This window comes from Orbicella franksi, chromosome 3, assembly GCF_964199315.1.
Source record: "Orbicella franksi chromosome 3, jaOrbFran1.1, whole genome shotgun sequence".
Classification (NCBI taxonomy): domain Eukaryota; kingdom Metazoa; phylum Cnidaria; class Anthozoa; order Scleractinia; family Merulinidae; genus Orbicella; species Orbicella franksi.
In genome coordinates, this window is record NC_138147.1 from 32,295,414 (window position 1) to 32,320,638 (window position 25,225).

The 25,225-nt window shown below is 34.8% G+C and overlaps 1 protein-coding gene across 1 annotated transcript; it reads left to right on the plus strand.

The window, feature by feature from the left end:
- Positions 1–12,909: 12,909 nt before the first annotated feature.
- LOC145482086 (UDP-glucose 6-dehydrogenase-like) lies at positions 12,910–23,964 on the plus strand. Its single transcript, XM_081460680.1, has 13 exons — positions 12,910–13,363; positions 13,448–13,549; positions 13,693–13,728; positions 15,247–15,362; positions 17,552–17,597; positions 18,365–18,440; positions 18,921–19,042; positions 19,337–19,484; positions 20,094–20,319; positions 21,081–21,176; positions 21,637–21,677; positions 21,797–21,888; positions 22,449–23,964. Exons 1-13 carry the CDS (start codon positions 13,202–13,204, stop codon positions 22,635–22,637), a joined length of 1,452 nt encoding a protein of 483 aa, XP_081316806.1. The 5' UTR covers positions 12,910–13,201; the 3' UTR covers positions 22,638–23,964.
- Positions 23,965–25,225: the final 1,261 nt, after the last annotated feature.

Genomic DNA, 25,225 nt, shown 5'->3' on the forward strand with positions numbered 1-25,225 from the left:
GAGAATTGTAACCCCCAAATTGTTGGATTACAATGAGTTTATTGTAACCGACAAATTATTGGATTGTAATGAGTTGATTGTCACGCACGAATTATTGGATTGTAATGCGGGCATTGTAACCCACAAATTATTAGATTATAATGAGTTTATTGTAACCCACAAATTATTGGATTATAATGAGTTTATTGCAACCCACAAATTATTGGATTGTAATGAGAGGATTGTAATCAACAAATTACTGGATTTTAATGAGTTTATTGTAACCCACAAATTATGGGATTGTAATGAGCTGATTGTAACCCACAAATTATTTGCTTGTAATGAGAAGATTATAACCGAAAAATTATTGGATTGTAATGCGCTGATTTTAACCCACAAATTATTGGATTTTACTGACAGGGTTGTAACCCAAAAAATTAGTGGATTGTGATGAGAGGATTGTAACCCACAAATTATTTGATTGTAATGAGAGGATTGTATCCCACAAATTATTGGATTATAATGGGTTTATTGTAACACACAAATTATTGGATTGTAATGAGCTGCTTGTAACCCACAAATTATTGGCTTGTAATGAGAAGATTGTAACCAAAAAATTATGGGATTGTAATGAGCTGATTGTAACCCACAAATTATTGGATTGTAGTGAGAGGATTGTAACCCAAAAAATTAGTGGATTGTGATGAGAGGATTGTAACCCACCAATTATTTGATTGTAATGAGAGGATTGTATCCCACAAATTATTCGATTATAATGAGTTTATTGTAAAACACAAATTATTGGATTATAATGAGAGGATTGTCAGACACAAATTATTGGATTGTTATGAGAGTGTTGTAATCCACAAATTATTCGATTGTAATGAGTTTATTGTAATCCAGAAAGCATTGGATTGTAATGAAATATTATTAACCCCCAAATTATTGGATTATAATGACTTTATTGTAACCCACAAAATATTGTGTTCTAATGAGAACATTGTAACCCACAAATTATTGGATTGTAATAAGTTGATTGTAACCCACAAATTATTGGATTGTAATGAGAGGATTGTAACCGACAAATTATTGGATTATAATAAGTTTATTTTAACCCACAAATTGTTGGATTTTAATGAGTTTATGGTGACCCACAAATTATTGGATTATAATGAGCTGATTGTAACCCGCAAATCATTGGATTGTAATGAAATAATTGTAACCCACAAATTATTGGATTATAATGAGTTTATATTAAGCCACAAATTATTGGATTGTAATGAAATAATTGTAACGCAGAAATTATTGGATTATAATGAGTTTATTGTAACCCACAAATTATTGGATTGTAATGAGAAGATTGTAACCCACAAAGCATTTGATTGTAATGAAATATTTGTAACCCACAAATTCTTGGATTATAATGAGTTTATTGTAACCCACAAATTATTGGATTATAATGAGTTGATTGTAACCCACAAATTATTCGATTGTAATGAGTTGATTGTAACCATAAAATTATTGGATTGCAATGAGCTAATTGCAACCAAAAAATTATTAGATTATAATGAGTTTATTGTAACGCAAAAATTATTGGATTGTAATGAGAGAATTGTAACCCCCAAATTGTTGGATTACAATGAGTTTATTGTAACCGACAAATTATTGGATTGTAATGAGTTGATTGTCACGCACGAATTATTGGATTGTAATGCGGGCATTGTAACCCACAAATTATTAGATTATAATGAGTTTATTGTAACCCACAAATTATTGGATTATAATGAGTTTATTGCAACCCACAAATTATTGGATTGTAATGGGAGGATTGTAATCAACAAATTACTGGATTTTAATGAGTTTATTGTAACCCACAAATTATGGGATTGTAATGAGCTGATTGTAACCCACAAATTATTTGCTTGTAATGAGAAGATTATAACCGAAAAATTATTGGATTGTAATGCGCTGATTTTAACCCACAAATTATTGGATTTTACTGACAGGGTTGTAACCCAAAAAATTAGTGGATTGTGATGAGAGGATTGTAACCCACAAATTATTTGATTGTAATGAGAGGATTGTATCCCACAAATTATTGGATTATAATGGGTTTATTGTAACACACAAATTATTGGATTGTAATGAGCTGCTTGTAACCCACAAATTATTGGCTTGTAATGAGAAGATTGTAACCAAAAAATTATGGGATTGTAATGAGCTGATTGTAACCCACAAATTATTGGATTGTAGTGAGAGGATTGTAACCCAAAAAATTAGTGGATTGTGATGAGAGGATTGTAACCCACCAATTATTTGATTGTAATGAGAGGATTGTATCCCACAAATTATTCGATTATAATGAGTTTATTGTAAAACACAAATTATTGGATTATAATGAGAGGATTGTCAGACACAAATTATTGGATTGTTATGAGAGTGTTGTAATCCACAAATTATTCGATTGTAATGAGTTTATTGTAATCCAGAAAGCATTGGATTGTAATGAAATATTATTAACCCCCAAATTATTGGATTATAATGACTTTATTGTAACCCACAAAATATTGTGTTCTAATGAGAACATTGTAACCCACAAATTATTGGATTGTAATAAGTTGATTGTAACCCACAAATTATTGGATTGTAATGAGAGGATTGTAACCGACAAATTATTGGATTATAATAAGTTTATTTTAACCCACAAATTGTTGGATTTTAATGAGTTTATGGTGACCCACAAATTATTGGATTATAATGAGCTGATTGTAACCCGCAAATCATTGGATTGTAATGAAATAATTGTAACCCACAAATTATTGGATTATAATGAGTTTATATTAAGCCACAAATTATTGGATTGTAATGAAATAATTGTAACGCAGAAATTATTGGATTATAATGAGTTTATTGTAACCCACAAATTATTGGATTGTAATGAGAAGATTGTAACCCACAAAGCATTTGATTGTAATGAAATATTTGTAACCCACAAATTCTTGGATTATAATGAGTTTATTGTAACCCACAAATTATTGGATTATAATGAGTTGATTGTAACCCACAAATCAGTGGATTGTAATGAAATAATTGTAAACCGCAAATTATTGGATTATAATGAGTTTATTGTAACCCACAAATTATTGGATTGTAATGAGAAGATTTTAACCCACAAATTATTGGATTGTAATGAGCTGAGTTTAACCCACAAATTATTGGATTGTAAAGAGAGGATTGTAGCCCTGAAATAACCGGATTGTAACCAGTTTATTTAACCCACAAATTATTGGATTGTAATGAGATGATTGTAACCCACAAATTATTGCAATGTAATGGTTGATATTAACCCACAAATTAGTGGATTGTAATGAGATGATTCTAACCCACAAATTAGTGGATTGTAATGACATGATTGCAACCCACAAATTATTGGATGGTAATGAGATGATTGTAACGCACAAATTATTGGATTATAATGAGATGATTGTGTTACCCGCAAATTATTGAATTGTAAGGAGATGATTGAAACCCACAAATTATTGGATTGTAATGAGATGATTGTAAGCCACAAATTATTGGATTGTAATAATATGTTTGTAACCCACAAATTATTGGATTGTAATGAGATGATTGGAACCCGCAAATTATTTGCTTGTAATGAGAAGATTGTAACCGAAAAATTATTGGATTGTAATGAGCTGATTGTAACCCACAAATTATTGGATTTTAATGACAGGGTTGTAACCCAAAAAATTAGTGGATTGTGATGAGAGGATTGTAACCCACAAATTATTTGATTGTAATGAGAGGATTGTATCCCACAAATTATTGGATTATAATGGGTTTATTGTAACACACAAATTATTGGATTGTAATGAGCTGCTTGTAACCCACAAATTATGGGCTTGTAATGAGAAGATTGTAACCAAAAAATTATGGGATTGTAATGAGCTGATTGTAACCCACAAATTATTGGATTGTAGTGAGAGGATTGTAACCCAAAAAATTAGTGGATTGTGATGAGAGGATTGTAACCCACCAATTATTTGATTGTAATGAGAGGATTGTATCCCACAAATTATTCGATTATAATGAGTTTATTGTAAAACACAAATTATTGGATTATAATGAGAGGATTGTCAGACACAAATTATTGGATTGTTATGAGAGTGTTGTAATCCACAAATTATTCGATTGTAATGAGTTTATTGTAATCCAGAAAGCATTGGATTGTAATGAAATATTATTAACCCCCAAATTATTGGATTATAATGACTTTATTGTAACCCACAAAATATTGTGTTCTAATGAGAACATTGTAACCCACAAATTATTGGATTGTAATAAGTTGATTGTAACCCACAAATTATTGGATTGTAATGAGAGGATTGTAACCGACAAATTATTGGATTATAATAAGTTTATTTTAACCCACAAATTGTTGGATTTTAATGAGTTTATGGTGACCCACAAATTATTGGATTATAATGAGCTGATTGTAACCCGCAAATCATTGGATTGTAATGAAATAATTGTAACCCACAAATTATTGGATTATAATGAGTTTATATTAAGCCACAAATTATTGGATTGTAATGAAATAATTGTAACGCAGAAATTATTGGATTATAATGAGTTTATTGTAACCCACAAATTATTGGATTGTAATGAGAAGATTGTAACCCACAAAGCATTTGATTGTAATGAAATATTTGTAACCCACAAATTCTTGGATTATAATGAGTTTATTGTAACCCACAAATTATTGGATTATAATGAGTTGATTGTAACCCACAAATTATTCGATTGTAATGAGTTGATTGTAACCATAAAATTATTGGATTGCAATGAGCTAATTGCAACCAAAAAATTATTAGATTATAATGAGTTTATTGTAACGCAAAAATTATTGGATTGTAATGAGAGAATTGTAACCCCCAAATTGTTGGATTACAATGAGTTTATTGTAACCGACAAATTATTGGATTGTAATGAGTTGATTGTCACGCACGAATTATTGGATTGTAATGCGGGCATTGTAACCCACAAATTATTAGATTATAATGAGTTTATTGTAACCCACAAATTATTGGATTATAATGAGTTTATTGCAACCCACAAATTATTGGATTGTAATGGGAGGATTGTAATCAACAAATTACTGGATTTTAATGAGTTTATTGTAACCCACAAATTATGGGATTGTAATGAGCTGATTGTAACCCACAAATTATTTGCTTGTAATGAGAAGATTATAACCGAAAAATTATTGGATTGTAATGCGCTGATTTTAACCCACAAATTATTGGATTTTACTGACAGGGTTGTAACCCAAAAAATTAGTGGATTGTGATGAGAGGATTGTAACCCACAAATTATTTGATTGTAATGAGAGGATTGTATCCCACAAATTATTGGATTATAATGGGTTTATTGTAACACACAAATTATTGGATTGTAATGAGCTGCTTGTAACCCACAAATTATTGGCTTGTAATGAGAAGATTGTAACCAAAAAATTATGGGATTGTAATGAGCTGATTGTAACCCACAAATTATTGGATTGTAGTGAGAGGATTGTAACCCAAAAAATTAGTGGATTGTGATGAGAGGATTGTAACCCACCAATTATTTGATTGTAATGAGAGGATTGTATCCCACAAATTATTCGATTATAATGAGTTTATTGTAAAACACAAATTATTGGATTATAATGAGAGGATTGTCAGACACAAATTATTGGATTGTTATGAGAGTGTTGTAATCCACAAATTATTCGATTGTAATGAGTTTATTGTAATCCAGAAAGCATTGGATTGTAATGAAATATTATTAACCCCCAAATTATTGGATTATAATGACTTTATTGTAACCCACAAAATATTGTGTTCTAATGAGAACATTGTAACCCACAAATTATTGGATTGTAATGAGAGGATTGTAACCGACAAATTATTGGATTATAATAAGTTTATTTTAACCCACAAATTGTTGGATTTTAATGAGTTTATGGTGACCCACAAATTATTGGATTATAATGAGCTGATTGTAACCCGCAAATCATTGGATTGTAATGAAATAATTGTAACCCACAAATTATTGGATTATAATGAGTTTATATTAAGCCACAAATTATTGGATTGTAATGAAATAATTGTAACGCAGAAATTATTGGATTATAATGAGTTTATTGTAACCCACAAATTATTGGATTGTAATGAGAAGATTGTAACCCACAAAGCATTTGATTGTAATGAAATATTTGTAAGCCACAAATTCTTGGATTATAATGAGTTTATTGTAACCCACAAATTATTGGATTATAATGAGTTGATTGTAACCCACAAATCAGTGGATTGTAATGAAATAATTGTAAACCGCAAATTATTGGATTATAATGAGTTTATTGTAACCCACAAATTATTGGATTGTAATGAGAAGATTTTAACCCACAAATTATTGGATTGTAATGAGCTGAGTTTAACCCACAAATTATTGGATTGTAAAGAGAGGATTGTAGCCCTGAAATAACCGGATTGTAACCAGTTTATTTAACCCACAAATTATTGGATTGTAATGAGATGATTGTAACCCACAAATTATTGCAATGTAATGGTTGATATTAACCCACAAATTAGTGGATTGTAATGAGATGATTCTAACCCACAAATTAGTGGATTGTAATGACATGATTGCAACCCACAAATTATTGGATGGTAATGAGATGATTGTAACGCACAAATTATTGGATTATAATGAGATGATTGTGTTACCCGCAAATTATTGAATTGTAAGGAGATGATTGAAACCCACAAATTATTGGATTGTAATGAGATGATTGTAAGCCACAAATTATTGGATTGTAATAATATGTTTGTAACCCACAAATTATGGGATTGTAATGAGATGATTGGAACCCGCAAATTATTTGCTCGTAATGAGAAGATTGTAACCGAAAAATTATTGGATTGTAATGAGCTGATTGTAACCCACAAATTATTGGATTTTAATGACAGGGTTGTAACCCAAAAAATTAGTGGATTGTGATGAGAGGATTGTAACCCACAAATTATTTGATTGTAATGAGAGGATTGTATCCCACAAATTATTGGATTATAATGGGTTTATTGTAACACACAAATTATTGGATTGTAATGAGCTGCTTGTAACCCACAAATTATGGGCTTGTAATGAGAAGATTGTAACCAAAAAATTATGGGATTGTAATGAGCTGATTGTAACCCACAAATTATTGGATTGTAATGAGAGGATTGTAACCCCAAAAATTAGTGGATTGTGATGAGAGGATTGTAACCCACCAATTATTTGATTGTAATGAGAGGATTGTATCCCACAAATTATTCGATTATAATGAGTTTATTGTAAAACACAAATTATTGGATTATAATGAGAGGATTGTCAGACACAAATTATTGGATTATAATGAGTTTATTGTAACCCAAAAGTTATTGGATTATAATGAGTTTTTTGTAACCCACAAATTATTGGATTGTAATGAGAGGATTGTAACCCACAAATTTTTAGATTATAATGAGTTTATTGCAACCCAGAAATTATTCGATTGTAATGAAATAATATTAACCCACAAATTATTGGATTATAATGAGTTTATTGTAACCTACAAATTATTGGATTTTAATGAAATAATTGTGACCAACGAATTATATGATTATAATGAGTTTATTTTAACCCAGAAATTATTGGATTGTAATGAGATATTTGTAACACACAAATTATTGGATTGTAATGAAATGATTGTAACCCACAAATTGCTGGATTTTAATGCGATTATTGTTTTACCGAGAAATTTTTGGATTCTAATTTTATGTTTGTAAGCAACAAATTATTGGATTGCAATGATATCTTTGTAACCCGCAAATTATTAGATTGCAATTAGAGGATTGTACCTCACAAATTATTGGATTGTTATGAGAGTGTTGTAATCCACAAATTATTCGATTGTAATGAGTTTATTGTAACCCAGAAAGCATTGGATTGTAATGAAATATTATTAACCCCCAAATTAATGGATTATAATGACTTTATTGTAACCCACAAAATATTGTGTTCTAATGAGAACATTGTAACCCACAAATTATTGGATTGTAATAAGTTGATTGTAACCCACAAATTATTGGATTGTAATGAGAGGATTGTAACCGACAAATTATTGGATTATAATAAGTTTATTTTAACCCACAAATTGTTGGATTTTAATGAGTTTATGGTGACCCACAAATCATTGGATTATAATGAGCTGATTGTAACCCGCAAATCATTGGATTGTAATGAAATAATTGTAACCCACAAATTATTGGATTATAATGAGTTTATATTAAGCCACAAATTATTGGATTGTAATGAAATAATTGTAACGCAGAAATTATTGGATTATAATGAGTTTATTGTAACCCACAAATTATTGGATTGTAATGAGAAGATTGTAACCCACAAAGCATTTGATTGTAATGAAATATTTGTAAGCCACAAATTCTTGGATTATAATGAGTTTATTGTAACCCACAAATTATTGGATTATAATGAGTTGATTGTAACCCACAAATCAGTGGATTGTAATGAAATAATTGTAAACCGCAAATTATTGGATTATAATGAGTTTATTGTAACCCACAAATTATTGGATTGTAATGAGAAGATTTTAACCCACAAATTATTGGATTGTAATGAGCTGAGTTTAACCCACAAATTATTGGATTGTAAAGAGAGGATTGTAGCCCTGAAATAACCGGATTGTAACCAGTTTATTTAACCCACAAATTATTGGATTGTAATGAGATGATTGTAACCCACAAATTATTGCATTGTAATGGTTGATATTAACCCACAAATTAGTGGATTGTAATGAGATGATTCTAACCCACAAATTAGTGGATTGTAATGACATGATTGTAACCCACAAATTATTGGATGGTAATGAGATGATTGTAACGCACAAATTATTGGATTATAATGAGATGATTGTGTTACCCGCAAATTATTGAATTGTAAGGAGATGATTGAAACCCACAAATTATTGGATTGTAATGAGATGATTGTAAGCCACAAATTATTGGATTGTAATAATATGTTTGTAACCCACAAATTATTGGATTGTAATGAGATGATTGGAACCCACAAATTATTGGATTGTAATGAGCTGATTGTAACCCACAAATTATTGGAATGTAATGAGGGGATTGTAACCTACAAATTATGGGATTGTAATAGGTTGATTGTAACCCACAAATTATTGGATTGTAATGAGATGATTGTAACCCACAAATTTCTGGATTGTAATGAGATTTCTGTATTACGCACAAATTTTTGGATTTTAATGATATGTTTGAAAGCCACAAGTTATTGGATTGTAATGAGATGTTTGTAACCGACAAATTATTAGATTGTAATGAGAGGATTGTGACCCACAAATTATTGGATTTTAAGGAGAGCATACTAACCCACTTATTATTGGATGGTAGTGAGATGATTGTAACCCCGAATTATTGAATTGTAATGATATGTTTGTAACTCACAAATTAGTGGGTTGTAATGAGATGATTGTAACGCACAAATTATTGGATTGTAATGATATATTTGTAACCCACAAATTATTAGATTTTAATGAGATGAGTGTATTACCCACAAATTATTCGATTGTAATGATATGTTTGTAACCCACAAATTATTGGATTGTAATGATATGTTTGTAACCCACAAATTAGTAGATTGTAATGAGATGAAAATAACCCACAAATTATTGGATTGTAATGATATGTTTGTAACCCACAAATTAGTAGATTGTAATGAGATGAAAATAACCCACAAATTATTGGATTGTAATGAGATGATTGTATTACCCACAAACTATTGGATTGCAATGATATGTTTGTAACCCACAAATTATTGGATTGTAATGAGATGATTGTAAGCGACAAATTATTGGATTGTAATGAGATGATTGTAGCCAATAAATTATTGGATTGTAATGAGTTGACGGTAAGCCAGAAATTATAGGATTGTAACGAGATGATTGTAACCCGGAAATTATTGGAATATAAGGAGATGAATATAACCCACAAATTGTTGGATTTTAATGGGATGATTGTAGGCCACAAATTATTGGATTGTAATGAGATGATTGTAACCCACAAATTATTGGATTGTAATGAAATATATGTAACCCACAAATTATTGGATTGTAATGATATGATTGTAACCCACAAATTATTGGATTGTAATGAGAGGATTGTAATCCACAAATTATGGGATTGTAATGAGTTGATTGTAAGCCACAAAGTATGGGATTGTAATGAGATGATTGTAACCAGTAAATTATTGGATTGTAATGAGATAATTGTTTAACCCACAAATTATTGGATTGTAATGAGGTGATTGTAATCCACAAATTACTGGATTGTAATGAGTTGATTGCAACCCAGAAATTATTGAATTGTAATGATATCATTGTAACCCAGAGGTTATTTGATTGTAATGAGATGATTGTAACCCACAAATTATTGGATTGTAATGAAATGATTGTAACCCACAAAGTATTGGATTGTAATGAGATGATTGTATTCCACGTCACAAATAATTAGTTGTAGTGAGGTGAATTGTGAGTAGTGACTGCAAATATGCGCGCTAAATGTAACCTGCATATTAGTTTTTTGATTGGATTGTTTAGATTTAGCGGACGCTTGCAAATAATTTACAAATAATCATTGGATTGTGCCTGAGATGATTGCGAGAGACGAATTAACCTATATTGTGAATGGGTATAATTAACGGCTTATACTTGTACTTGAAACCCAGAAATAAATGGCCCTTACTTATTTAAATGGGGGGCACGATTTCTGGATTAGAAGTATTGTGATGGATTGTACCAACTAACCCGTTTATTTTTGGGGGTAAATAGTTTGGGGTAAAAATGACTTAGAAATGATAGATGATCGAACGCCGCCGTACATAACTAAAAGAACAAACGTTAAATATCTTTAAATGCGCGATACTTACCTTTAAAATGATCTGAACCAAATTGTTCGGCAGGAAATAAAACAGAAGGGTCTGGTAATTTTAGTTTAAGCGTCTGAGATTAGAGAGTTAATGAATTCGAACCCGCTAGTAAAAAATTATTTCAGCGATTGAGCCGAATAGCGCGCCTTTTGTCTTTCTCAATCACCCCTCCCCCAGTCAAAGAATTGTCATTGTGTTTAGCTTGATTACAATGCATTAATTTACTGGTTACAACGTCATTACAACTCCAGTATTTACTGGGTTACAACGTGCGGAATGGGTGGATCTTAAGCAGCAAGTTTTTCGGGGCCGAGTAAGCAGCTCCGCTTAGTTTCTGCGTATCACTGCTGTCCCAAGTCATTACTGGCGCACGTAACTTTGAACTGGGGACAAATATGTACTCTGCCATCTACATGATCAAATATATTTGTGACATAAAATTGTCACAAAAAAAGTGCTCTTGTAGACCTGACTTTAGAAAATCGGTTATAAATGAAGTTTTGTAGAACTGCTAGATAATAACAGCTGTTCCTTGACGTGGGGCTCTTTCCATTCTGCAAGAAACTCCGGAAATTATTTGGAAACTGGCGCAAATGGTTGGAAAATTTCCTGGAAAAGTATCCGGAAAATCCGAAAATTGTTGAATTTCCAAAGTGCGAATCGTGTATTTGGGCACATCTCACGAGGTTGTCCTCTTTTTTGGAAATTCTAAAAAAAAAAATGATGTTCTTGGAAATTTCCGGAAATTCGAATCAGAATTTTTCGTCTGGAAAGCGCCTGATGGTCTCTAATAGGGAGGTTAAGAGAACCACAACGACCGCGGCAGCAGAAACGTCTCTCAATAAACGACATTTTAATGCGCATTATTATATCTCTCAGTTACTACACGCGCTGTGATTGGTCAATTTAGCGATCAATAATCTTTTGTACGGCCCGCTAAAATTTAAAGCTGTTTTTGTTGCCAAACTGTTTCGTGATTTATCGCCAAGTGTTCTTAACCTTTTTAGCGAGTAAAAGTTTAAAATTTTCTTTTACCTCTGAAATTGTGTATAAAAACCTGCTAACGACTTAAATCGCACTTAACTACGATTTTGAATTGACTCCTTTTGTTTTCGAGGAGCGTCAGAAATTTGAAGCCGTTCCGCGTGAATAGAAATCGTTCCCGAACCCGTCAGACACACAGTAGAGATATCATAATTAATAAATATATCTTACTAACCTTGTTTCCTCGGTCCATTTTGGAAGTTACGGATCCCCTTTTTTCTCCTTGATTTTTGGCCCTCGCGTATTGCGCTTAGGCCATAAATCGATTGGGGAATAACTTGGTCCGTAACTAACAGTACGGCCCTAGAACTCGGTTGATAAGAGGTATATACAATAGCTGTGAACCGATGACTGTGGAGCTTTAGTTGACATTCATAGGTACGCGACCAGCCGCAACGAGGGTACTTTCTCGAGGGAGGAAGAGAGACGACCCTGTGAACGAACTTGAGGAAAGTGGTGCTTCCTGGCTGGATTTCATGCATCAGCACGGCGTAACAGCAACAAGTAAAGAAACCAGGTACATGGTAAAGACCTCCGATGAAACTCAAATCCAAATATCCATCAGAAAATACATCGCCAACACCTCGTTTAAAAAATGTCCTTTGTTTGGCTGGTCAGATCTTTCACAGATCCTACGCAAGATCCTACGTATAATAGCAGCATGTTCGTTTGCGGTCTCTTGTCACATTTGCATTTATTTTCGTCTGAGCCGCAGATCATCTCAGATCCGATATCCTGTGGGCTATGTCATATGTTGTTTATCTCACATGATAATCCTGGTATTGGCCGTATATTTTCTTCTTTTTGCCAACCACGATATCCCATTTCAATGATCGTGACAGGGCTTGGCCGTCACGAGAGATATCGCTATTCTAAAAGTCTGCAGTCTACATTTTATCCCCTGACTGCAGTCTACAGTCTGCACTTTGCAGTGTCTGTAGTCCACAGTCTGCGATTTTGCCGTAGACCCAGGTCTCCTCGGGCTTCTAGTGAAACTAACCAATCAACTTTCAGCAAAGGAATACCCCTTTGATACCCCGCTGACCAATTGTAGGAAATCTGAAAATGCCGCGAGTAAACAGAAATTAAGTGAAGTTCAGCCACGACGTTGCTCACTCCAGAAGTGTCTAGATTCCTCGAAGAAATGAATTCCATCAAGGCTATTTGCTGTATAGGTGCTGGCTATGTTGGCGGCCCAACATGCAGTGTCATCGCGCTAAAATGTCCTGAGATTAAAGTCACCGTAGTCGACTTGAGTAAGCCCAGAATCGACGCGTGGAATTCGGAAAAATTACCGATCTTTGAGGTAAAGTAACTTAACAGTTTGGGTCGTCCCAAAGAGCTTTTGTTTCTCTTGAACGATTTTAATCCCTTACTTTCATCTTCACAGCCTGGCCTTGATGAGATTGTAAAGCAGTGTCGTGGCAAAAACCTGTTCTTTTCAACAGATATCGATAGCGCGATTCGCGAAGCCGATTTAATATTCATTTGTGTGAGTATATTGATTTAGTGAATCACTTGCGTGCATGTGTTCACTTATTTCTGGACCAGGAACTGTTATTTAAGTTGATTCAAGCTTTACTACATTTTGCCGTCCGAGTAACTTATCAAAACCGGCGTCTTTCATAATTTCAGGTTAACACTCCGACGAAAACGTTTGGTTTGGGAAAGGTAAGCTTAGTAAACTCAAGTTAGAGTCTTCGTACAGTTTTAAAGTGACAAAAGGATTTATTAGCTTAAAATGGACTAAATGTTGTGTTTTAAACAATAAAATCATTAAGCTAGCATTTGGCAGGCAATTAAATATGTATGCGATGTTACGTGGTCAATCTTAGAATCGACTACATGTATCTGTTATATGACCTTTCACATTATCAAGAAATTTTTACAATCGGATTTTTGTCCCTCATTGTGGTTGTTATAGAGATACCTAGTTAATTACATCATTATCACAAGGGTCTATTGAAAAGTAAGAATCACATTCATAGGGTAATGAGCAGCGAAAGTTCGTGAACTCCTTTACTTGGAATACATGTTATAATTATCTTTTAAAATAAGCGGGGCTGTTGTTCTTGAAAATTTATATACTGAAGCCGAATTTTTGATCCCTCTTAAAAGCAGCTGTACTTTTTTATCACTTTAGTCAGCAACTCAACAAATACATTTGGTGCTCATTTACAGTGTGGTTATCATTTCAACAAAGGGAAAAGTAAATATTACAATACATCAGCCAGGATGATTGTTCGACGTTTTGTGATCTCTTTCAAAGGAAAGGGAAGAAATTGAAGGAGTACAGAACCATATCATTACTTAGTTTTTCTGTTTGGAAGTTGACCCAGTCTGCTCAATGCTCTGAGAGAGAAATATTTGTGCTTGCATGATGGTGTTTACAATAGCCCCAAGCAAAATAACTGAATTCATAAAGAACCAATCACAAAGGCTCGTTATTAAATTTAAATTTCTTTTAAACAGCGGTTGGCTCCATGAAATATTTTGCGATTTGAAACCCCCACACCTCTGGAATTTCCAGTTTAGCATTGCACTTTCCCTTAAAAGGTTTGGCATTTAAAACTGCTGTCAACCCCTTTCCCTCAGACTTCCAATACGGGGGTAAGTTTCGCCAATCCTGACCAATATTTATCCTCTTACAAGTCTATGTTTAGTATTTCATTACAATTATAATTTTCTAGTTAAATGTATATTGTTTAGGCAGGCTGATATAAATAATATATTTTTCTTTGGTGTAATTCTGTTTGCTTTGTTAGCAACAATTGAACTGCAATAAGGCACAACAAATAATATGATGTAATAAAATATATTGGCACATGTGTAGGAAAATAAATGGCTATCTAACCATCAAACCTTGAGAACTTTGATGGTTGATATTATCAAATACTACATTGTAGCTACAGAGAGTATATTACTTGGTGGCATGAAGATATGAATCTTATTTTTGAGTGATAAAAACAATAGACTAGATAATAAAATTCATATATTTCAGCCATTTGTCGAAAGAACTGTGAAAAAGCAGGAAATGATGTGATCAATATCATCACTAATGAGGATTCGAAAAATATGCTATTTGGGTTCTGGATTTAGTTTCATGTGAATTTTACAAGTGGTGTATTTCCAACAAGACACTGATGTCTAATGTAATAAATTCTGCATATCTCTCACGATCATTTGTAGGGTCGTGCACCAGATTTGAAGTACATAGAATCAGCAGCTAGACATATTGCTGTGGTTGCCGATGGTGAGAAAATTGTTGTAGAAAAGAGTACAGTCCCTGTAAGGGCAGCAGAAAGGTAATAACTAAGGAAATGTAGCATGTCAGTGCACTTACTAGCTACTGTAGTCTAGTATTGTTCATGTACAAGCTGGCATTTTTGCTCTTACTTCCATAGCAGGAGTGATGAGTCGAGAATAATTCGCCACTCTTTGCAATTACTATTCCATTTAAATGGGATATGCTAGACAAAGTCACTCTGCCTCTGTATCGTTGTTACATTGCTGGTGTCTCATCCTCTTTGGATGGAGAAAATTAGGCACCGATCTTGTCGAAAATTCTGGAGAAAGCTGTCTTCCATCAGCTACATAGCTACCTATCAGAAAACTCTCTTCTCTCGCCTTATCAATCGGGGTTTCGCGCAAATCATTCAACTCAGTTGGCCGTTACCTTCCTTACAGATAAAATTCGTGGTCATATGGACAAAGGGCTATTGACGGGGGCAGTGTTTATTGACCTGAAAAAGGCTTTCGATACTGTTCCTCATGATGGTCTTTTAAACAAGTTGTACAGATATGGAATTCAAGACCAGCCTCTCTCGTGGTTTGAGAGCTATCTCACTAACAGGACTCAGAGAGTGTCCATTGAAAATCACCTTTCTTCTGCCGCCAACATCAGTAGCGGAGTACCTCAAGGTTCCGTGTTAGGGCCTCTCTTGTTTATTCTTTACATAAACGATCTTCCTTTGGCCGTTGGTCTGTCTAGTGTTATGTTATATGCCGACGACACCGTTATTTTTACTGCTGCTTCAAACATTGACCAACTACAGCTGAACTTAAGCCTTGATCTCAATAACGTCTCTAACTGGTTAACAGCAAACGGTCTTTTCCTCAACCTAAAGAAAACTGAGTATGTTTTATTTGGAACTCGGCAAAGGCTAGTCAGATCTGAATCTCATAGTCCGCTTTGCATGGAAGGAAAGGAAGTCAACCAAGTAAAGTCGTTCAAGTACCTAGGAGTCTTGCTAGACGAGTGTTTATCTTTCAACGATCACATAAGCTATTTAAGGTCAAAAGTTGCTAGCAGACTTGGCCTCCTGTCACGATTACGAGGTTGTTTAACCACGGAAGCAGCAAATAAGATCTATTTGTCCACGGTACTACCGATATTAAGCTATTGTGATACGTGCTTTTGCCCTCTGGGAAGCACTAACAGAAAGACTCTTGAACGCCTGCAACGACGAGCTGCGAAAATCGTATACGGTTTTAAACCTGACATAGCTACGGAAACAATACTCGAGAACCTACGCTGGCCCTCTCTTACAAAAACCATGGAAAAGCACTGTGCACTGTTAGTTAACAAGTGCTTGGTCGGAGAAGTTCCTCTATACTTTAAAGACTATTTCCTGTTACGCTGCCAGAGCGACAACCAACATGTTTTTAACAGATGCACTAGATCGTCAATCACTGACATTATACTTCCTAAATTTCATTTAGATGTTGCTAAAAAGTCTTTTTATTATCATGGTGCATGCACATTTAATAGCCTTCCAACGAACATAAAGATTTTGCCACCTAAGGAACGTTTCAAGGCTATCTCCGATTTTTTTTCTTAGGTTATTTTTTAGAACATTTTCAATTCTATATCCAATTTTTATGAGAACGCTATTACCTTTTTAAGCTTTTAAATTTTTTAAACATTTCAGCGTATCTTTTAAAGTAGTTAGTTTTTTTTTTTTATAGATATATATTATTTATACATGCTCTTTTTATTTTACGTTATACAGGGCCCCCGTTGATACCAGTCCTGCGACTGAAGGGGTCACCCTGTTTAAATATTGATTATTATTATTATTATTATTATTATTATTACATGCCAGAATAAGGTGACTATGTATACACTACAGTATATTGTCTAAGAACACAACTCGTGAACACAGACCTTATAATCCATATTTCTACACTTTGAAGACACTTAATCAGTGGGCCACTGGGCCTTTCCTGGAATGCATCATTAAAGGTCAAATACTTGTAATTTCTGTTTCAATTTTTTTTTCCAACTCTTGATGTAGCTACATGTGAGAGAAGTTCCTCAAGAATTTCCTCACGGTTTGTCATGTGGGCAAGTGCATGTTCATTCCTTTCTATTACTGCTTGTACTGTAATAAGCATACTTTTTTTTATCAGAATGTGAGGAAACATGTATAATTATATGTTACGCTAATGGCAAGTAAACTGTAAATAATGTGAATTGCATTTTCTTTTGCAGCATCACAAGAATATTTGATGCAAATGGAAGCAGGGGAAAGTTCCAGGTTGGAACTGTTTCAATCTCACTGTTTATTATTTTAGTGGTTTCAAGCTCTTTAATAGCTCTTTGTGAGTGCACTTGTACATGTACAGCCAGACTCTCTTGGATGCTTCAAAAGGGAAGTTGACTAACTTTATAACAACTGTCAGTCAGGCTCCCACATGGCAATCTTGTATTAATTAAAAACAGTGTACTTATAATTGAACTTCTTTTTATATGCTATTAGGCCATCCGCTTTCTTTTCGTTTATTGTCGAATGCGTTTTCTGATTCTGGGTCGGTCAGGCGGAGAAGGAAAAAAACAAAAAACAAAAATAAAATTGGAAAAGGAGTCTGGAGCTACGAGGCCCGGTACCTCAGCATAATATCCGTGGAGCCTGGAAACAACAAGGTGTGGTTACAAAGTCAACATCGCAGCAATGGAAGAAGGAAAAAGTTGACATCGTTGTTAAAATCAAATGAGAACAGGGAAAAACTAAGAATCTGTAAGGCAAAAAATTGCTTATGTTTCAGATTAAAGTGACAATAGTTTGAAATAATGTGTCATTGCCTTCATTGCCTTCTGTCTAACTTTTTTTTGTTTTTTTTTGGAAAACGTGAAAATCTGGGTCGGTCGGACGATGCTAAACAGAGAAAAAAAAGGGGATGGCCTTATAATAATTCACTAAAGATTTTACTGTGTTGAAATGAATAAATAAATAAGTAAAGTAATAGAGTTTTTACGTGTATGTATGTGTAGAGCAGATCTCAAATGTGGGTATTTGTTTTTTAGGTTTTGTCCAATCCAGAGTTTTTGGCTGAGGGTACAGCCATTAAAGATTTGATGGAGCCTGACAGGGTTTTGATAGGTTGGTATAATCGTTATTTTTATTGAAGAAGCATTCTTGCAAATGATGAACATATCTTTTGAAATTTAGGCAACTTTTTCAAGATAGCTAAGTGCAATTTAATCCATCTGTATCATTCTCAGTCTTATTAGCCCATTAAGGTTATTATGGGCAGCCATGTAATCTTTTTTATTTTAACTTGTTTTTGTTCATCTAATTTCTAATTTCTAGCTGAGTACAAATAAAGTTGTTGTTGTTGTTTAGTGTCCTTGTTCTCCTATGTTTATGGATGGACTTGACTTGGTTTTCTTTGGTTTAAATGTAATGTCCATTTTGTAGATTATGAACAACATCTGACATATTAATCAAACTTGTACATGTACTTGTATGTTGTGAAACATTTTCCTTTAAGTGCATGACCTGTAGAGAGTATATTATTTGCCCACATTTCCTGACAAATGTGTTGATCAAATATGATTAATGTTATTGTTTATTTCGCAGGGGGTGAGCAAACTAGGGAAGGGTACAAGGCAATTGAAGCATTGTCAGCAGTTTACGAGCACTGGATTCCTAAAGAGAGTATTATAAAAACCAACACATGGTCCTCGGAACTCTCAAAGCTGGTTCGTAAACTGTGACTAATGGAACACTTTTAATTAATTGATATATTAATAGTATTTGGAAACTACATGCAAATGACTGTACCTTGTTAACTATTAATACAACAATTCATTTTGATTTGCAACCGGCCACATTTATTGTAACATTGTTGCATTGTTTTTAATAGCTAATCTAACTTACAATGTACATGTACATGTAGGTGCATTAATATGTGTACATGTATATAACTTGAACATCCTTGTTTGAAGGATTTATTTTTCTCTTGAATAATTACCATCACATTATATTTCCTGCAGGCAGCCAATGCCTTTCTAGCACAGCGAATCTCCAGCATCAATGCCATGAGTGCAATCTGTGAGGCCACTGGTGCAGATGTGTCTGAAGTAGCAAGTGCAATTGGACGAGACACCAGGATAGGAAGTCATTTTCTGAGAGCTTCAGTTGGTATGATATAATTTTTGAGTTACTACATGTACATGTCCTGTACAATGTACATGCAGTGTTATGGAGGTGCAGTGGCCCCATGATTAGCATTAGATTGCCTCCCGGATCGAACAGTCAGGGGTTGATGCTGGGATCTCTTTGTTATGTTCTTGGGCAAGACACTTTACTCTCAAAGTGCCTCTCTCCACCCTGGTGTATAAATGGGTACCAGTGAACTTCATGCTGGGGGTAACCCTGCAATGGACTAGCATCCAGGGAGATGGGTGGGGGCCGGGGAAGCAGAAATACTCCTAGTCACTTCATGTCACTGAAACGCAAGATAAGCACTGGCCTGATGGGCCACTTACATGTCTTATGCAGACTTTACCTTTACCTACATGCAGTGTTCGATAGTTTTTTCGATGGTTGTATGCAATAAGCCATCGGCCACATGTAGACTTGAAAATGGGGACTAACATTTGTAAACACATCAAAGTTGAGTGATTTTTAAGACATTAAAATGAAAAATTATTTCGTTCAGTCATATATAATACAAGAGTATACATGAATAGTATATAATTGAAAACATGCTATTTCAAGTGATAAATTTTTTTTTTGTACAAACAATAGGCTTTGGTGGAAGCTGCTTCCAGAAAGATGTCCTCAATCTTGTCTACCTTTCTGAAGCTCTGAACTTGCCTGAAGTTGCAAACTACTGGTACCAAGTTATTGCAATGAATGAGTATCAGAGACGGCGATTTGCAAGTAGAATTGTACACTGCTTGTTTAACACCGTTACTGATAAGAAGATTGCACTGTTTGGATTTGCCTTTAAGAAGAATACAGGGGACACCAGGTATGCCATTGTTGTAATATAACAATTTTTTCTGACTTTCATATCTTGTTATGAATCCGTTACAGAAGAAGCATGTTTAGAACATGAATTGGTGAAATGATGAAATGTCATTACGGGTACTAAGAGAAAATTAATGTGGGATTCATGTGTCTGTGAAGGTTAACCCTTACAATTATTATTAAGAGCCAACCACTGTCAAGTCAGCGATGTAGGCTAACTGGACACAGTCTATTTACACCCGCTTTCAGTGTTATGTGTATAGGCGACATTTTTCAACATGCCATCTTTCGACATGCTATATAACCTGGTCTACGCCAAAAATGTAAGCACAACTGAATTCTTTACGGTACATGCAAAGTCTAACATTTTCTCCAGCCATTTGAGGTCAGTAATACATGTAATAACTGGAAAAAATTCCAAACGGTCTTTCAGCCATTTGCATAGCATGTTGAAAGGTGGCATGTCCTTTTCCCTTTTTAGTCTAGGAATACATTTTACATGTAGGTCCTAATATTGTGTTAATAGGCTGTTTCCAAGTTGCACCTTGCCCCTGTGTCAAAATGAGTATTTGTTTGATTTCAACCATTAATTTTCTATAAAAGTGGGTTGTCCCTATAGCTTCATTTTCATGCAGATCAAAATCATTTTCATGTGAAAGATTTTGCATGAGGATTTGTTTAAAACAGAGGCACAAGGGAACTTGGAAATGGCCTATTGCTTAAATACCTTGTATTAAAACATGCAACATTGCTATCTTATAGGGAGTCGGCGAGCATTTATATCTGCAAATATCTGATGGATGAAGGAGCACGCATAACAGTGTATGATCCCAAAGTTGAAAAGGATCAAATCGTTTTGTAAGCAAAATAAATGTTTTTCTTTTGAACAAGTTAATGTCAAGGATGCAAAACTTTGATACACAATCAGTCCTTCAATAGGAATTGTGGCATGCAGTCGAACCTCTCTAATACCACCAGAGGGCTGGGCCTGAGAGTCTGCAGGCATTATGGGAGCTGGCTGTATGGTATTATAGAGGAAGAGATTGTTTGTATATGAATTCTGGTCTCCCTGTAGCCAAGTACATGTAAACTGTTGGTAACATAGAGGTGTCCATATCGTGGAGGTGTCTGTAAGGAGAAGTTTGACTGTGTGTGAGAGCTATTGGTATTTATGAGCTTGCATATTCTATGCTTCCTTAAGAAAACAGTTGTGTGCTGTTTTAGACAGAATAACTACTTAATAAAAGGACAATTTTTCTTTTTTTTTTGCTTAACTGCTAGCCTAACTGATTATCATATTGTTGTTATTTCTGTACAGGGAGCTAACACACCCATCAATTTCAGAAGATCCAGAAAGAGGTATTTTGTCGTGAACCAATAAACCTTACAGAAGGTCACTAGTCTGTGCATTACTTTCCACAAGTGCGGATAATGTGTGTGAAAATTCTTATTCATGTTTCCATATTTTTCCCCCCTAGTGGAACGTTTGATAACAATTGCTAATGATCCTTACAAGGCTGTTGAGAGTGCGCATGCGCTGGTCATCTGTACAGAGTGGGATGAATTCAAGGTTTGCATTGCGTTCTTGTTTTAGTGTCTTCCGTATTTTTGGGTTTTCAGTTGCGTCAGAAGCTAAAATTCTGAAAGAAATTTTTCCAGTAGAAACTTGTTTCCATTTGCTGTACATTTAACGGTTCTCAAGCGATCAAAGAACGAACATGTACTGTGATCTACTGTTTGCACCTAGGGAGGAGCTCGGATATGAAAAGGTCGTGGATGCTCGTCGGAAAAAGGCTCGAGCTTTATTTGACCCCTAAAAGATACCACTTAAAACGGAATTGACTCGATTACCAGTCGCTGTTCGAGAAAGGTCCCGGGCTAGTGGACTGGACTGGAGGGAGTTGCAGAAATCGAGCCTAAAGACGGAAATAAGAGTGTTTTTTAATTATTATTTCTGCGAGTGCATCCTAAAAGATGCTTTGACAGCTGAAAAAAGTCACTGTGGCGTTTTGTCAGGAACACCCTAAGTGAGAACGGAATCCTTGATTTGCACTCCTAAGCGTGCAACGAGCATCCCCTGGTGTATGCATTGCTCATGTACATTCATTTGATATGTATTTTTTTTCACAGACATATGACTACAAACGTATTTATGACAGTATGCTGAAGCCAGCGTTTGCTTTTGATGGCCGAATGATCCTGGATCACTGCCACCTGCATGAGATTGGATTCCAAGTGGAAACCATCGGCAAAGTCATTTCTTCCGGTTATATGCTGCCGCTAACTCCCCCAATAGCACCCCCTAAAGAAGAGAAATGAACTACGTACTCTACCATTCCCGAAGAAAAGTGAATATTAGTAAGCAATTATCTTTGAGGGGTTGTCTATTCAAAGAAATGTTTTAGATAATATTTTCTCATAATAATTTGCATGTGAGGTATGGTAATGTTGTTACGATAGTTTTCACGTAGCATACCAAATCCATGTAGATATATTTAACATTTACAACGCAAGTTCAGTGTTTCTGTCAGTTGATAGCAATATCAATGTCGACCGAAAACGGAAAGGAAGCTGTAAGCACTTGCTATTGGCACATGCACAAGCCATGTTTCTATTTAACAAGTAGATTCCATGTTGCCGTGCGTTTGTTCAGTAATGGATCACAGATGACGTCAAAATGTGGTAAGAACAAAAAGGTGGTATACTAGGCGATAGCCGAGTGTGTCACTGATGTTCTTACCACATTTTGCCGTCTTTTGTGATCTGTTACTGAACAGACGCACGGCAGCATGGAATCTATTTGTCTTATACAATAAAGGAACGAAAAAGAAATTGATTATGACGTCATCAATGTGTCGGTCCTCCAATAACCAATCAAAATGTGAGAATAATTCGATATATCACATATGGCGCGGTGGAAACACGGATTAGAGTCAGCTGCTATCAGTTATTTTCTGAAGGAAAGAGAAAATAAATTGTCAGTATTTCAACAGAGTAATTAGATTTTTGGAACCTCGAAGTTCTGACTCTTCGGAGTTTCCTCGTCTGAGCTTCATAAGGAAATGTTCTGGCGTAGATTTTTTTGGGAGTATTTGGCGCGTATTCCTCCTTTTAAGACTTATTTATCAACATACGACATATATAAGAAGCTTTCCAAGTTACGACATATTAACGTTTAATTTCAGTTTATTTACGTTTCTCTTATCGTCGGGAAGACTTTAATGTAACAATCAACTCAGTTGCAAGTAGCACTCTATGTGAGTTATTTTTAAATACAAATGGACAGTATCTGGGGATGGACCAGTTTCTGGGCTGACTCGGTAACACCGTGTCAGGAAGCGATAGTGTTTTTAATAAATGAGTGCAGTGATGACTGGCCTGTTAGAACGATTTTCGAGCTTGAATTGTTTATCACATTGGGCGATCTATGGAGCTATTATTATTTTTTTTTTTTAAAAAAAAAGGTCCCGTTACATACTGCAAGTGCCGTTTAAAACACTTTTTGCAGTGAAAAATAGGTTTTATTGATACTTCTAACGAGTTCTTAGCATGTGCGATATAAAGGAGCGCGATGAGACAGGGTAACCACAATTGTACAATTTTATCAAATTAAAACAATTCTTGTTATTAAATGTTTAACCCTCCATCAGTTGTATACTTGTCTAATTTTACTCTAATTCTTGACAAGCGTTTTTAAGAATCTAAATTTCATATTAAAAAAAAAAAAAAAATACAACGCTGCCTTACGAGCATGCTTATCAGAACAATTCGAAAGTGAAACTGGAAAGCTTGCGAAAAATACAACTGTCCTCAGGCGCGGGAAAATATTGAACCCGTACAAAAAGCGCGGGAAGCCGCGCGACAACTGGGAAACGCGGGAAACACGCAAGCTCGTGATTGATTGGAAAAAGCAGCATTAAAGCTGGGACTGGTGTAGATATTTCGTATACGGGAGATTTGAACAAGTGGCAGTAGAGCGAGTTGTTTCTTATACCCTTGGAAAGTTCTGCCCTCTGGTCACGCATCTGTCTAACATTTGAGAGCTTGATTGAATTGCGAGACTATTGGCGGTTTTCACGTGACGTCATCATTTTCCAAAATAAGACATTACCAATCCCTCTCAAGTTTTAGTTTAATCAGAGGTAAGGCCCTCTAATAACTTGACGTTTTGCAACGTTAAAGCCCGACAGGGTTTTCTTCATTAAGTAATAGAGTACTTTTGAATTCCCAAGCTTGTGTGTTGCGTGACATAGAAATGGCGGCCAGATCCCGGGGAGGGGGGAGCACTGCCATATATGGGCTATATTGGTATGTGCCGCTGTGAAGGGTATGGTTTTCAAGCGGTTTACTCTAGGATAGGGTATATAAATCGGAGTGTTTGGGTCTAGAATAGGGTTTAATTTTTCACAAAACTGACTCGTTGGTTGAAGATTTTATCTGGACTATGGAAACCAGGAATTGCCACTCAAAAATGTATAAAAAAAAATCAAATCGGCAAGTTTAAATTTACGCAAATCAGCCTCAACAGTGTCGATAGCTGGGGGATTTGGGGAGTTAACTCTAGTATAGGGTAGCAAAATTCAGCCCAACTAGCTCTGGTATAGGCTAAGGGTTCCAGGGTCCCAGCGGCACATGCCCACCCAGAAATGCCTAAAGTACCCCCCCCGGGGGGGGCAGATAGGGCTCTCAAGTAGTTTAAAAGATGAGTAATTGCCCAAGTTTTTACTTACTAAACAGTTCTTGCTCTAGAACGAAAATTAATTTCAATGTGTCGGAGCTCTAGAATAATAGCGTTTCGTTCCAATGGCAAAACTCAATGACAGATCTTTCCGGCTGCCTTGTCCCTCCGAGGGGCACAAAAAAAGGCGACTTTAATTTATACCAAGCTTTATAAATTTGAGTGAAAC

Coding starts and splice junctions, on each gene's coding strand:
- LOC145482086 (XM_081460680.1), top strand. CDS start 13,202: ATGAATTCCATCAAGGCTATTTGCTGTATAGGTGCTGGCTATGTTGGC. Junction 13,550..13,692: donor CCGATTTAATATTCATTTGT/GTGAGTATATTG, acceptor TCATAATTTCAG/GTTAACACTCCGACGAAAAC. Junction 21,177..21,636: donor GAAAAGGATCAAATCGTTTT/GTAAGCAAAATA, acceptor ATTTCTGTACAG/GGAGCTAACACACCCATCAA.